The sequence below is a fragment of the Bombina bombina genome, chromosome 4 (assembly GCF_027579735.1).
Source record: "Bombina bombina isolate aBomBom1 chromosome 4, aBomBom1.pri, whole genome shotgun sequence".
Lineage (NCBI taxonomy): Eukaryota > Metazoa > Chordata > Amphibia > Anura > Bombinatoridae > Bombina > Bombina bombina.
In genome coordinates, this window is record NC_069502.1 from 645,867,239 (window position 1) to 645,881,750 (window position 14,512).

The 14,512-nt window shown below is 35.3% G+C and overlaps 1 protein-coding gene across 6 annotated transcripts in view; it reads right to left on the reverse strand.

Annotated features, from left to right (window-relative positions):
- LAMA2 (laminin subunit alpha 2) overlaps positions 1–14,512 on the reverse strand; it is a 1,406,020-nt gene that overhangs the window by 684,341 nt on the left and 707,167 nt on the right. For all 6 annotated transcript variants that reach the window (XM_053710700.1, XM_053710701.1, XM_053710696.1 and 3 more), the window contains exon 15: positions 8,955–9,066. In XM_053710700.1, the coding sequence (XP_053566675.1) occupies positions 8,955–9,066 (112 nt within the window). The remainder of the gene's footprint in view (positions 1–8,954; positions 9,067–14,512) is intronic.

Consider the following 14,512-nt stretch of genomic DNA (forward strand, 5'->3'; position numbering starts at 1 on the left):
TTATATCCTGTCCCCATCCTTCCCCCCAATAAAGTGCCCCAGATATTCAAACAACCTTTGTAATATAAATAAAATTATTTGATAGTCAGAAATTAACAGAGTGCTGGTTAAAAATTAGAACAAGAAGCCCCTGACGCGGTCGCGTTTCACTTTTACGCTTCCTCCGAGGGGTCCGGCGCGCCGTTTGACTAGAACTTTTATGGGGTTGATAAACCCTCCTACTGAGCTCCTAATTGGTCCATTGTGTGGAGGGGAAATATGAGCTATTGGTTCAATGAACTGTCAATACAGATCAATTAGTTGAATGGAACAACTTAACTCTATGTATTCCATTTGGGATGTTGGAAGTTTGTGCACAGGTAGACCGATTATGTTATACTGAATTGTGCTTCTAACTTTAGTTTGGCTAGTGTTTATGTAAACTTTCTATATTACTGCTCAAAAATGGATTAATAACAGGGGTGACAGCATGTGAAAGTGTTTCAGAAACGTGATATACTGAGTGAGATAAAGGAAAAATTAAATAAAAATGATAATAACAATAACTATTGTTAGTATATGAAAGAGAATTGTGATTTGTTACTCACTAAACTATCTCTTTATTGACACATGTAAATTGTATTGTCATTCAATATAGTCTAAATGGTTTATTCACATAACACCTTTTGCTGTAGATAGTGATGCTACTTTTAATATTCCACCAATGTCCCAGAAGCATATCCTTCCACAGTTAAGTATAGAAATATGTCTCGGTGAGATTGCTTTCTAACACTTTCATTTCATCACTTTAGAACATTTTACTGCCAATCTCGATCACGATGCAGATACCTTTATAACATAGCACTACTGTGGCAATGCTTTTAGCTTGGGTACTGAGTGAGGACCTCTTTTCCGCCTGTTGCTATGCAGACAGTATTTTACTTGGAGAAGAGACTTCTAACAATATATTAATTAGATTACTATATATACTGGATAAATAATCTGCGTTTCATATCAATGAATTCTAGTGGCTCAGATTTACAAACAACTCTAGATATATATGGGGGTATGGTTATTGAGAAAGCCCTTGATTTAGTGATAAAGATGCATCAAATATATTATTAATATAATATTTAAATAGGTTTGTCTCATAGAAGAGACTTCTTTTTGTGAGTGAACCTAAGTATATCACCACAGCACTCCAGCTCCATCCAACCCCACATATAACATGCCTACAGCACACTCAAGACCCAGCCTCTCCTCCCACTAAACACCATTGCACCACTGACACAAGTCTCCCTCACTATCCTGTCCTGGAAAGTCTCTGGAAAATATTTGGCAATATGGGTTAGTAATGAAAAAATCACATGGTCAAATTAATAGTGTTATTTTCAACATGATTAAATGCTGCTCTTTTATTTATATGGTACAAATATTTGAGTACCTTGCCTTTAAATGTGGTGGTGGTGGTAATGTCCATGAGGATAGCAGTGTGTGGATCTGTGTGATTATTTAGGATGTGGTCAATCTGGATTAGTGTTTGTATATTTTGTATATGTCTTTCTCCTGCCATTTGGTCAATCCCTGGAACAATATACATGTAAGGGACCTTTAACTCATTAAAGTGACATGAAACCCAATAAAAAAAAAATTCATGATTCAGATAGAGAATACAATTTGAAACAACATTTACTTCTATTATCTAATTTGCTTCATTATTTAGGAATCCTTTGTTGAAGAAATATCAATGCACATGGGTGAGCCAATTACACGAGGCATCTATGTGCAGCCACCATTCAGCAGCTACTTAGCCTATCTAGATATGCTTTTCAGCAAAACATATCAAGAGAATGAAGCAAATTAGACAATAGAAGTAAATTGGAAAGTTTAAAATTGTATGCTTTTTCTAAATCATAAAAGAAAAAATTTGGGTTTCATGTCACTTTAAGGCTATGCAGCTTCTTCTGTATATTCAGAAGCTTTTTTAGATGCCTCGACTATCAAATTTCTCTTTCCGTTACCTTCAGCAATCATGTTTATTTTCAGCAAGGTACATACTTTTAGAAATGCAAATTTAGAAATATTACACTGAATATATTTTTCACAAAAACGTTCATGCTTAAGAAACATTTAAAAAAAAGCATGAAGAAAAATGAAAATGAGAAGAAAAGGTCAAGTTAAAGAGACAATTATCCATAGATAAACCTTGCATGTATTACACATATCATAGAAAAGGATTTATTTATTAACCCATTGTTACAGGTCTGTGCCCCACTGACCACAGCACCATATACTGACCACAAGTAGCAGAGGAGAACATGTGAGAGACAATGTAGGGCAAGTAAAGAACAAGAGCAAAATTATATAAAGTGTAGCAAGAAACTAAAAGAGAGATATTAATAATTTAATCTCTTGTTATACTTTGCTGAAAGGTTTTTCTAGGCAGGCCCAGGAGCAGCAAATAACCTATATTCTAGCAGCTGATTGGTGCCTGCATATATATACCGATTGTCATTGGCTCACCCATGTGTTCAGTTAGAAACCATTAGTGCATTGCTGCTCCTTCAACAAATGATACCAAGAGATTGAAACAAATTAGATAATAGATAAAAATTAGAAAGTTGTTTAAAATTGTATTCTCTATCTTAATCATAACATAAAAATTGTGGGTTTCATGTCCCTTTAAGCTGCAAATAGCCTCCTGCACCCCTTTCTATATCATGAAGCAGAAACCAAAAAAAATGTTATTTTAAAAATAATATTGTTTCTAAGCACTTTGAAATTGTTGCCAAACTCCACCTACTGATGACATCATGATCCAAGCTGCATCTGGGCACTCTGCTGAATAGCATTGACACTCTGCTGAATACAAATAGTGAGGCTTCTGTGTCTGCACTCCATATGCAGCTCGGATCATGACATCATCAGTGGGCGGAGTTTGGCAGCCATTTTAAAGTGACCAGAAGCAATATTCTTTTTTTACCATTCCTGCTGCATGATATAGAAAGGAGGCTATTTGCAGCTTAATCTAAGGTAAGACTTTAACATGACTAAGGTGTAGAGTGTCCCTTTCATCTACGGATACCCTATTAGACATCTATTTTATAGTATTTTCTTTATTATACATTAAAATTATGCAGAAGAAAACATTTAATTCATCAAAATAACTTTAACACATGCTCTAATGTCTCTATTTTAATTTCTTGCTAAGTCTATATCATTTTGCTCTTGTTCTTTACTTGCCCCTGATTCTCTCTCACATGTTCACCTCTGCTACTTGTGATCAGTATATGGTGCTGTGGTCAGTGGGGCACAGACCTGTAACAAGAATCCATAAGGGTTAATAAATATTGAATGTCTATTTAAGTATAAATTGTCCCTTTAAGTTTGAAAAAAATAAATAGTTTAACACCTTAGTGACAAGACTAGTTTTCAATTTTCTTACCGTTAAGGACCAGGGCTAATTTTCCTCTTACTCATTTACTGTACCCACATATATTATATACCATTTTTTTTCTTGCTATTAAATGGACTTTCTAAAGATACCATTATTTTCAATATATCATATAATTTATTATAGTTTTTTTTTATAAAATATGATGAAAAAAATGAAAAAACCCACACTTTTTCTAACTTTCACCCCCAAAATCTGTTACACATCTACAACCACCAAAAAACACCCATGCTAAATAGTTTCTAAATTTTGTCCTGAGTTTAGAAATATTCAATGTTTACATGTTCTTTGCTTTTTTTGCAAGTTATAGGGCAATAAGTAGCACTTTGCTATTTCCAAACCATTTTTTTTCAAAATTAGCGATAGTTACATTGATATCTGTCAGGAATCCCTGAAAAACCCTTCACATCTATATATTTGTTTTAGTAGACAACCCAAAGTATTGATCTAGGCCCATATTGGTATATTTCATGCTACCATTTCACCGCCAAATGCAATCAAATAAAATAAATCATTACTTTTTCACAATCTTTAGGTTTCTCACTGAAATTATTTACAAACAGCTTATGCAATTATGACACAAATGGTTGTAAATGCTTCTCTGGGATCCCCTTTGTTCAGAAATAGCAGACATTTATGGTTTTGGCCTTACTTTTTTGTAATTAGAAGGCCGCTAAATGCTGCTGCGCACCACACTTGTATTATGCCCAACAGTGAAGGGGTTAATTAGGTAGCTTCTAGGGTTAATTTTAGCTTTAGTGTGGCGTAGTAGACAACCCAAAGTATTGATCTAGGCCCATTTTGGTATATTTCATGCCACCATTGGTCTGTTAAGAGGTTAAATTTTAAAGTTGCAGAACTTTCAAAACAAAAATTGGGCAGAAATTTGGCAATTTTGTTATTATTATTGTTATTTAATGTAGAAAAGAAGCACTGTTTTTCAGAAAATTTACACTGCCTTACAATCGGCTGAATGTATTTTCATGAAACTTAGCATGCTGATAGATTTCACTTGAACTAATGACCTTTGGTAGTTTGGAGTTTATAGATTTTATTATTTTTAAATTACGGTATTTCATACAAATTAGCTGATTTTCAACAGTCCACAGTCCTGTACATTTGCTCAGTTATGTTGCCACCTGACATGCTCAGTAGTGATTCTTCCCAGAGTTACAAATGCAGGTTTCTTTTTTTTTCTGTTATGTTATACTCATTTATATAAGCAGAAAAGGAAAAATAAGAATATTGGGTTTACCTGACAAAATGTGACCTATATTTCTTTTAACATTTGCCTTATTTCATATATTTCAGAAACAAACATAACCAGTATCAATGTTAAATAAGTGTAATAATGCACGTTTATTTACTCACTGATATTTTTAATGACATCATCTGGTTAAAAAATATCTTGTGTCTATTAAATCTTGTGATAGTTTACCATTATTTTCTTCTTTCATGTTAGTAATAAACTTTATATATCTTGGACCATTTGTGCCTACTTATACCTTCAGAAAATCAACAGGAATTGAATAGGGAATGCGATTAAAATGGTCAATTTCTTAGGCGGGAGCAGAGAGCTATAAAGAAGAGGAAAGATGACACCACTATGCCCCAAGACTTTCTATAATTGGCACCGTCTTTATAGCTCTGTGAAGTAAAGCATCTTGGCTTTATAAAATGACTTCCTTGAAGGCATGACTCCTACAAAATTCTTTTCTCTTCAAAGCTAAAAGCAATGCCTTCTTGATCGTACTACATATTTGAACGGATGCATTCAGGATACAAAGCCTAGAGTTTTATATACCCTTTTTTATATTCAGCTATGAATAACCACAGAAAAACAACATCAGTCATTGTGCATTAAGCACATCATTAATGTTTATCATGATAAAAGCATATGAAGAGACAGTCCTTGTCATTAATTGACATCATTTTCAAATGTGACTCTCACTAAATACAGTACATTTCTGTACAGTCATACTATTTACCTTGACAATAGCTAGTTTGTGTCACAGAACCCAGATAGTAAAATTTTATATGAATCTGCTTGATGTCATTTATTATGTACTTTTTCATAATTTTTTTATCATTTCATACCAGAAATGTGAATAGGTTATGTGCTTTTACAAGAATCCAAAAGTTTTATTTATTGATTTATTTAATTATTGTAAGGTTTTTGGCTTATATAAAGATATATAATAGATTTAAAGATCTGAGACACCAAGACTGAGGCCTGGACTGAACATTTAGCATACCAAGCAAATTCCCAGTGAGGCTGTTTGCCTTAGCCCCACCCACCTATTACCCACACAATGACTGCATTACCATGGCTGCCTGTTTAACCCAAAGTTTACTGCACAACAGTCGAGGCAATGAAGAGGCCTATTTTGATGGCCAGCCCTACATAGGAACTGCAGCCACTGATGTTTACAAATATAATTCAAACAATAAATTTAAATGAAAATAATTTGATACTTATAAACATTATATAAATTACTAGTACTACCTATTCCCACCATCCTATTGTCTCAATCCTCTTCTAACCTTCAACTTCACAGCACTACAATCTTTACATACAATTTTTTTTTTATTCAGCTCTCTCATTTTTTTTAAATCCCTCATGCTTAAGTACCCACATTCCTCACTTTCTCACATACCTGCTCCATAACAAGTTTGTAGTTACTAGTTAGTTAGCTTGGAGACTGAATTCAAAGAAGGGCAGGAGTAAGAGAGACCGCACCAGCAGGCAGCAGACTTAATGAACTAGGTAGGCCGCAGTACATAAACCTCAAAATTACACCTCCAAACAAGAAGGACAAACATGAGTTTACTAGAGTCCCTTGGACACAGCAGTTCCCTAAGGATCTGGCATTGACGGATGATGACTACCACAGAGCAGGAGTGGTAGCAACAGGCAGCAGAGTTACTGAACTAGGTAGGCCTCCAGTACACAAACCCCAAAAATACACCTCCAAGGGAGGAGGACAAGGACGTGCTTAAAGACCCTTGGATACAGCGAGTAACAGTTTACTATGATTTTTTTACTTAGATTGATGATGAAAACCAAGGAGCAGGAAGGGCAGAAGCAGGAGTGGCACCAGCAGCAGGCAGCAGAGCTAGGTAGGTAGGCCTGACAGGTCATAAACCTCAAAAATACACCTCCAGGGGAGGGCACACATGTATGTAGAGCCACTTGTTCAGTGTGTGATTGGCATTGATGGATGATGATAACTACAGAGCAGGAATGGCAGGAGTTGATACCCGCAAAATATCAGTCTCAACATCAACAGTGAAGAGGCACTTTTGGGATGCTAGCCTTTTTCTGTAAATCGTAAAACTACTAAGTGATGAGGTTTACTGTATTATTATTATATACGTTATTTATGAAGCGCCAACATATTCCGCAGCACAGTCCATGGATACAATTCATTTAAATAAAACAATATAAGACTTGTACGAGACAATTTACAAACACATACAGGAGGGATTGTATTGTATTAATGTAGCTGCAAAAAGTGCTGCAGAAACGGGAAAACTGTAGAGACCAGGGTTTGTCTTTGCACAGTTTCTATTACTTTAAGAAGATGGAGAACTGAGGTTATGGATATTGTAAATCATGTTTTTTTTAAAAAAACAAAAAAAACAACAAGATTGTTGCGTCTTCTAATTTAAAAAACAAAATGTCAACTTGGCCACCAACAAACAAGACAAAACTGCAAGCAGGTGAAATCCCAGCAATGAGAATTTTACTCCAATTAAAGGGACACTGAACCCAGTTTTTTTCATTCATGATTCAGATAGAGTATGCTATTTTAAGCAACTTTCTAATTTACTCATATTATCAAATTTTCTTTATTCTCTTGGTATCTTTATTTGAAATGCAAGAATTTAAGTTTAGATGCCGGCCAATTTTTGGTGAACAACCTGGGTTGTTCTTGCTGATTGGTGGATAAATTTACCCAACAATAAAAAAGTGCTTTCCATGGGTCTGAACCAAAAAAATAGCTTAGATGCCTTCTTTTTAAAATAAAGAAAGCAAGAGAACGAAGAAAAATTGATAATAGGAGTAAATTATAAAGTTGCTTAAAATTGCATGCTCTATCTGAATCACGAAAGAAAATTTTTGGTTCAGTGTCCCTTTAAAATCCTATTTATGAACACAACAGTACAGAAACTGACAATAAAGAAAAAGTGAGTGGGAATTTGAAATGAATATTTGCAGGACATGATTGTTCAATGCAAATTTTAAATGTTGCAGTTGTGATTTCCGTTTTCTCGCTTTTTCTGCAAATACTATTAGCCGTACAGGATATCCCTTATTGAATATATACATATGTAAATTTGTGTCCTGCCCACTGCCGACATACTATACAATCCCTATGAACAGAGTGTTAATGAATCTAGACCATGTATACAAATTCACTTCTACGCAAGCAACATAATAGAATATTTCTGAATTGTGTTGCAATACTTGCAAACATGAAAAAAAAGTTAATTTGGGACTTTGTCAAGTGCTTTTAGGTGTCAAATTCAAAAAGTTTAAAGTGGTATTGAAAACCTGTTGAAAAGTGTTGAGAAAATGGATTGTATTATTGCAGAGAACTTTTTGGTTTCATGTTAAAAAGTGTGTTCAAATGAAAAGTGCCCTTTTTTGGCCCAAAACCTGCTGAAAACACTTTGCCCTATAGATTGTAATTGACCCCATGGTGTTATTCTGAAAATGTTCAAATTCAGCTGTTATGCCAATTTATGGGAAAACGCTTGTAATTGCCCATTGTACTTTGTCTCTTTATGCAAATAAATTCTAAAATTACATCTAAATTAGCATTTTTTGAGAATTGTTAAGCAGTTTATAATTTTTTTAAATAATGTATTCATTTTTTTTTTTTTGCTCTTATGTGGCATCTTTACTTATTTAAATATGATGTTGTATTCAAACTTTAACAATTTATTTCTAAAACTTTATGGAAGAAAAAAAAATATTACCATTACCACTTTAATCACCAGCTACCCAATAAACACCGACATACCAATATGTGTTAGGCTGAGGATGGGGATTCATGTCTCTAAAACATCACTTATTAATAACTGAACACTATTTCAAAATCCAGTGAGTGATGTTTACTTCTCTGAGATCTATCTATCTATCTATCTATCTATCTATCTATCTATCTATCTACATACACACATTCAATATAAAGTATTCATAATCATATTGTGCCTCACATTTGCTACTCAGTAATATTGTGTTGTGGACTAATAACATTTATAATATTAAAATTGTTTATGCTGCATGAGAGGTACCTGTGGGATCTTTTCCTTTGGGCATCATGCTTATGAATCCAGTATTGCATTTGGCATCCTATCAGCATAATTCCTTGTTATAAATCTCATGATTTGTTAGTATTATTTTACAAAGAAGAATGCTGGCTCTCCACAGTGTGTTCGAGTAGGATTTTATGTACATTGTGATTATTGTAAAAGAAAACAAACATTCCTTAAAATTGCAATTGATGCTCACCTCACATGACGTTCCACTGTATCCTGGAGGGCACTGACAGATCTCTACAGAAAATGCAGGGTCTCCGACCGATGAATATTCTCTAGCTAATGTGAGAGTAACGGAACTGAGTCTACAAATGAAAGAAACAAACACATTTTAACTCAGAAAATGGACAGTTGTATAACATTATTGCACAGAATATTTGAGTGAGTAAATTTATAGTTGTGCCTGTCAGACTCCCTTTTCTGTGACTTTATTACAGAAATGTTTTTAAAGATATTGCATACTAATTTTGCATCAATCAGAAAACTGCAAGCAAATGAAAAGCAAACATTTGCTGACATGGAGTGAAATCATCCGATTATTTTACGGAGCGCTTTATTGTAAAGTAAGTGTCTCCTTAATATAAAGCCTACGGAGCTCCCCTTAATGAGATACATAGTTCCCAAAGCAAAAATTACCTTTCAAACAATCCCTGAGGGACCTCATAATATTGACAAGGCATTTAATAGAATCTAACCAGAGAGCTATAGAGAATCAGACCCTTAGGGGCCAAATTATTAAAGTCTGGCGGACGTTTCATGTTCGCCAGACATCGCTGAATGCGGATAGCAGGGGGCCGCTAGTAGGGGGTGTCAATCAACCCGATTGTATTCAATTGGGTTGATTGCTGTACGCTGCTCAGAGGCGGCAGATCCGGTTAAGGAGCAGTGGTCTTAAGACCGCTGCTTCTTAACTGCTGTTTCCAGCTAGCCTGAAGGCTCGCACAGAAACAGGGCGAGTTGGCCCCATTCGGGCCATAGTAAATCAGCCTCTTAGTTTTAGATACTTAAAAGCTCCCAATTTAGGCAAGATTATCTAGAAAGATCCAATATTAAGAAATCCCATACAGGTTTTTAGAAAGGGAAACTGTACTTTACCTCATATCTTCCAATACACTAATTTTAATCTTTCTCTAAACACTTTCTAATTCTGTAATTTCCTTTTTAATAATTGGTACCCAAAACTCCACACTCAAAGTGAGTTGTTACCAGAGATGTATATAATGGGCAAAATTATGCTTTCTCCTCTTGCACCCATGCCCCCTTTAATACGTCAATATGTTATCTGCCTTTGAAACTGATGTCTGACACCTCTGTTTTATCACATTTTGTACCATGCTTTTATGCTTATTTTTGCTTCCAAAATATAAAATCTACAACTTACAGTTATAAATCTCAATTTAGAACCCCACTTTTAAAGTTTTTGGAAACTCTGACTTAATCAGCTTTCCTGTCTTTCAACAAGTAGTTTATCTAAGTGTAAATTAAATCTGCAATTACCAGTCACTAAATAATAATGTTCAATATAACACTGTATCAAAGGCAATTTCATGAATATATTCTTGAATATAATATGTTTAATACACTCTAGTATCTTCACCATGATGTAAACATTTCTAGTCTGTAGCTTCCAAATATGTTCTGGTTCATTTTTTATCAGTGAAAAGATTTACTCCAGTCCTGTGGTAGTATGTTTGAGGAGACTGATTTTTGAAAAATTAAAAGTATATTTTTGTCTATTACAGACTTAAAGGGACAGTAAACATGTTGCGATTAGAATACATTTCTGGGGGCGTGGCCAAGAAGCAGCCATGGCGGACAGAAAATACTAAAGCTTCGAAGGTTGATAACCTAATCCAACAATTATCTATGGAGCTATTTGCAATCCACCCAGAACAATCACAGATTTGGCTTTCTAAAACTATCCACAACCGAAATATACTATTTGATTGCTACTCCACTACTTGGGTGCGTGATCATGGGCTGATAAATACTTGATGGGGGTCTAACACACGGATCTCTACATCATCCTCACTCCGGTTATGTTGGGTGAAACTGAAGCTGGGGATTTATCTGGATATATAGCCTGGATGCTCATAAGAGAGAATATTATCTTTCTTCACAATATCCCTCATGTTTAGTCATAACAGAGCAGACTGTGCTCATGAGATTATGGAGGAATACCTGGCTACGGTAGTGGCCCTTCTCGAAGGCCTAGGACAATTGATGGATCTAAGATAAAGCCAGCTCTCTGTTGACATCCGCTCACTAGGCACGAGAGAACATAGCTTCAACACTTACACCATACTAGAAAAGACGTTGGTGGGGCGGCGTCAAAAAGTTAAATATGCTGATGCTCAAACACATACCAGGAGTTACACTAATACAACACAGTGCATTCCTATGAACACCTCCAGCTATTCAGTCTCCCTATCTTCAGAAGTTGCAGACAGTCTGATGGACAAGAGGGAACACTTTTCCTTCAAGCAGACAAAGGCTGATTTAGACCTACCCCCTATGCTTCTCACCCTGAGATACTTGGGACACCCCAGTTTACCAGCTCCGGACATACTAGTAAACTTTCTTGGTATCTCCTCATCCACACAATGTATCTATTATATGCTTTTAATTATCTATACCGCAGATAGCAACATAGATCTTTACAATACTTTGAAACTAAACCTACCTTACTAATAAGCTAATATTGCAAAGAATATTTCATGCCTAGTTATTAGAGGGTTCAGCTCTCCTCAAGCTATTAACTTGACTTAAAACAGCTAGATAGAGAGACTTCACAGGTTTAAAAAAACACCCACACAGTTACATGTATACTTGTTTCATTGGCAGTTGAGATACAACTGAGGCCACAAATATATTACATACATCAGATTGCTATTACACTCCTATGCTTAACTACCAGTCCTAGCCATAATCTAACACTATATCTATAGTCGCTAACACCCTTTATGACTATGTACGCATTGCAATTAGAGCTTTGCATGAATTTTCAACCTGTATTGTTATCTGCTGATGTACTGCTTAGGTTCATTCCCCCAGAACATAAGCTATGGACCATGGCTAATCATTTAATAAGGTTATTAGGATGGAAAGAAGACCAATATGCACCCTTACTCTCACTATCAAGTTTCACAGATAGACCACCCCTCCCTGTCTTAAATGGCTAGATCTATACATAGGGCACATTCTTTTTTTATATGATGTAATTGTCTATTATGGCCCCATAGCATGTAATAGGTAGTCACTGACTTACCTCCTCCAGATCATTTTTTTTTTTACTCAGAAATAACTATTACATGACTACTACTAGACATACAACTCTCTCAGAGCCTCACTGTTATTCTGTAAGCTGCACTGGGTATCTATAGGTTAGTCTACATATCACTATGTTTGCAGTTTTAGCATCACTTTACAGAGAGATTCTGATTGTTCATGCATGGCACTATTTGATCAATAGGCTTCCATACATGCATCGCACCATACCACTATCCCATGCACTCTAACTGTTATTAGTCATTAAGACATATGCGCATCCACATATGTGCTGACCACTGCTCATAGGTATTGGTCATTTAACTGAATCTTTAACAGAAATCAGAGTTGCTAATAGCTTTTGGGATGTGTTACACCGTAGCAGTGTGATAAACCTCAAGAACCTAACGCAAGTAGCCCAACTGAGTGGCCAATTGTTTTGATATCATCTCTATGCAATGTTACATGTTGGTAATCTATTCCAGCAATGTTTAACTAATGTGGATAAGATAATACTATTTGGTTTATTTCCTTAGCACTGGGTGGAGGTATAGAGGGAGGTCCCAACACCATTTTCTCTATAGATATCCCCAGTATAGGTCCTAACAACAAATCAGGATGCCACTTTACTATGTCATTGATTCCCTATACGTCAGGTCTCTGGATTCCATACTATCTCTTGGAACAGAAGTGACCGCATATATGGTTAAATTCCGATACCTTTTTATTACATTATGGTGAATAGTGTATAACCAATTGAAATCTAGAATCCATTCAAATGTAAGTTCAATATTAGCTCCTTAGGTCCCTACATCAACATTTAGAGCGCCCTCCCCCTCAATTTAAAGCAGCTCTTGCCTGCTGATCCCCCCCAACTTCCCATATACTACTACATCCTATATCATATCATATAGAAAATAAGGTTCCACTGATATATGCCTCCTCCTCTTTTCCTGGTTGTTTGATCTTACAGATATATTCTAGTTTATACACTTAGCATACTAGTTATTAGTATTGTTGAAGTTAGGCATTATTTCATTACTTCATTGTCTAATTACTGTACTGTCTCAGCTTGACAATATCTTATATACTTATTGTGTTGATGTACAAAAAAACCTCAATAAAAAAATTTGTTTCAAAAAGAGAATACATTTCTGTTGTGTTTCTATAGAATAACATTTCAGGCAAATGCTAATCTTTTTAGAACAAATTAATATCTTATTTTACTGCAATGATTTTTCAATAGCCAAACTTCACCCACCATTCTTTTGTTGTTTTTGAGGAGCCAATCTGGGCCTAGTGTGCAGACAATGAAGCTAGCCATCAACATAAATTTAGTATAAAGTGAATTGTTTTGCAGTTATCAGTTAAAGCCATTTAGGGAGAGATAAATAGACAACTAGTTAAAACATGGTGGCACCCATCACTTAAGGGAATCTAAATTACTTTATAGAAACTAAAAATTTACTCTGTCATCAAAATTTGACTTTTTAAGCCACTAGGACATAGGTACTATGCCACAGGGTTCTTTTCCTAGCGTACCCTGCTGATGTAGTACCAACAGTCCCAGCTGTTAGTTATGGCAGCCAGAAGCAGAAGGTATCTGCTTTCATATGGTAAGGGAGCGTTCATAATGCTCCCTTTACCATATGAAGACAGATCACGAATTCAAAGAGTGACACTCAGACTGTCTGCCAGTACAAAAGATGGTGGTGATCAGTGGGGGGGTTAAGTAGGGAAGATAACTGTTTGGGAGGAATCAGGTAGAAATCAGGGGGTGGAAAGTTTCAGGTGGGAGGGTAATCTGTACACTAAAGCTAAAATTAAACTTACAAGCAACCTGATTAAGCCCTTCACTACTGGGAATTTCAGAAATGTTCATTTGTTTTATGACTGCAGTAGTTATGTGTAAATAATTTCAAAGTTTGTGAAAAAGTTAATTTTTTAATATGATCACATTTGGCAGCAAAACGGTGGCATTAAATATACACCGATAGGTAAATAAAAAAAAAAAAACAACTGTCTATTTCTGTTCAAATAGAGTGATAGCAAAAATGGTAAAAATTCTCCGGTCTTTTGATCAAGTATTTCTGTGAAATTCCCAGTCTTCAAGGGGTTAAACAAATAATATAATGGTAAAATACATCTACATATTATTCTAAAGCTTTAAATACATCAGTATGTCTAGTATGTATGTGCTTGTCATCAAAAAGGAAACAAAGGAGTCCCCGGAGAAGTTTAAAAGGTAATCCTTTATTTGAGGGTAATAAAAGTCACATATACATAGCACACTTGTAGGCTGTGGCTGTGAGGTCCGCTGATGCATTTCGGCTTTTAGGCCGTAATCATAGTATGTATTTACTGTCTAATATCCCTTTAAAAGAGACTTCCTTTAAAAATCAAACAATTCCCCATATAAAGCTTTACTGCTCATCAAAATGTTTGTTCCCTACATCCTTATCCCTTAAATGTTTGTCTTCAGCC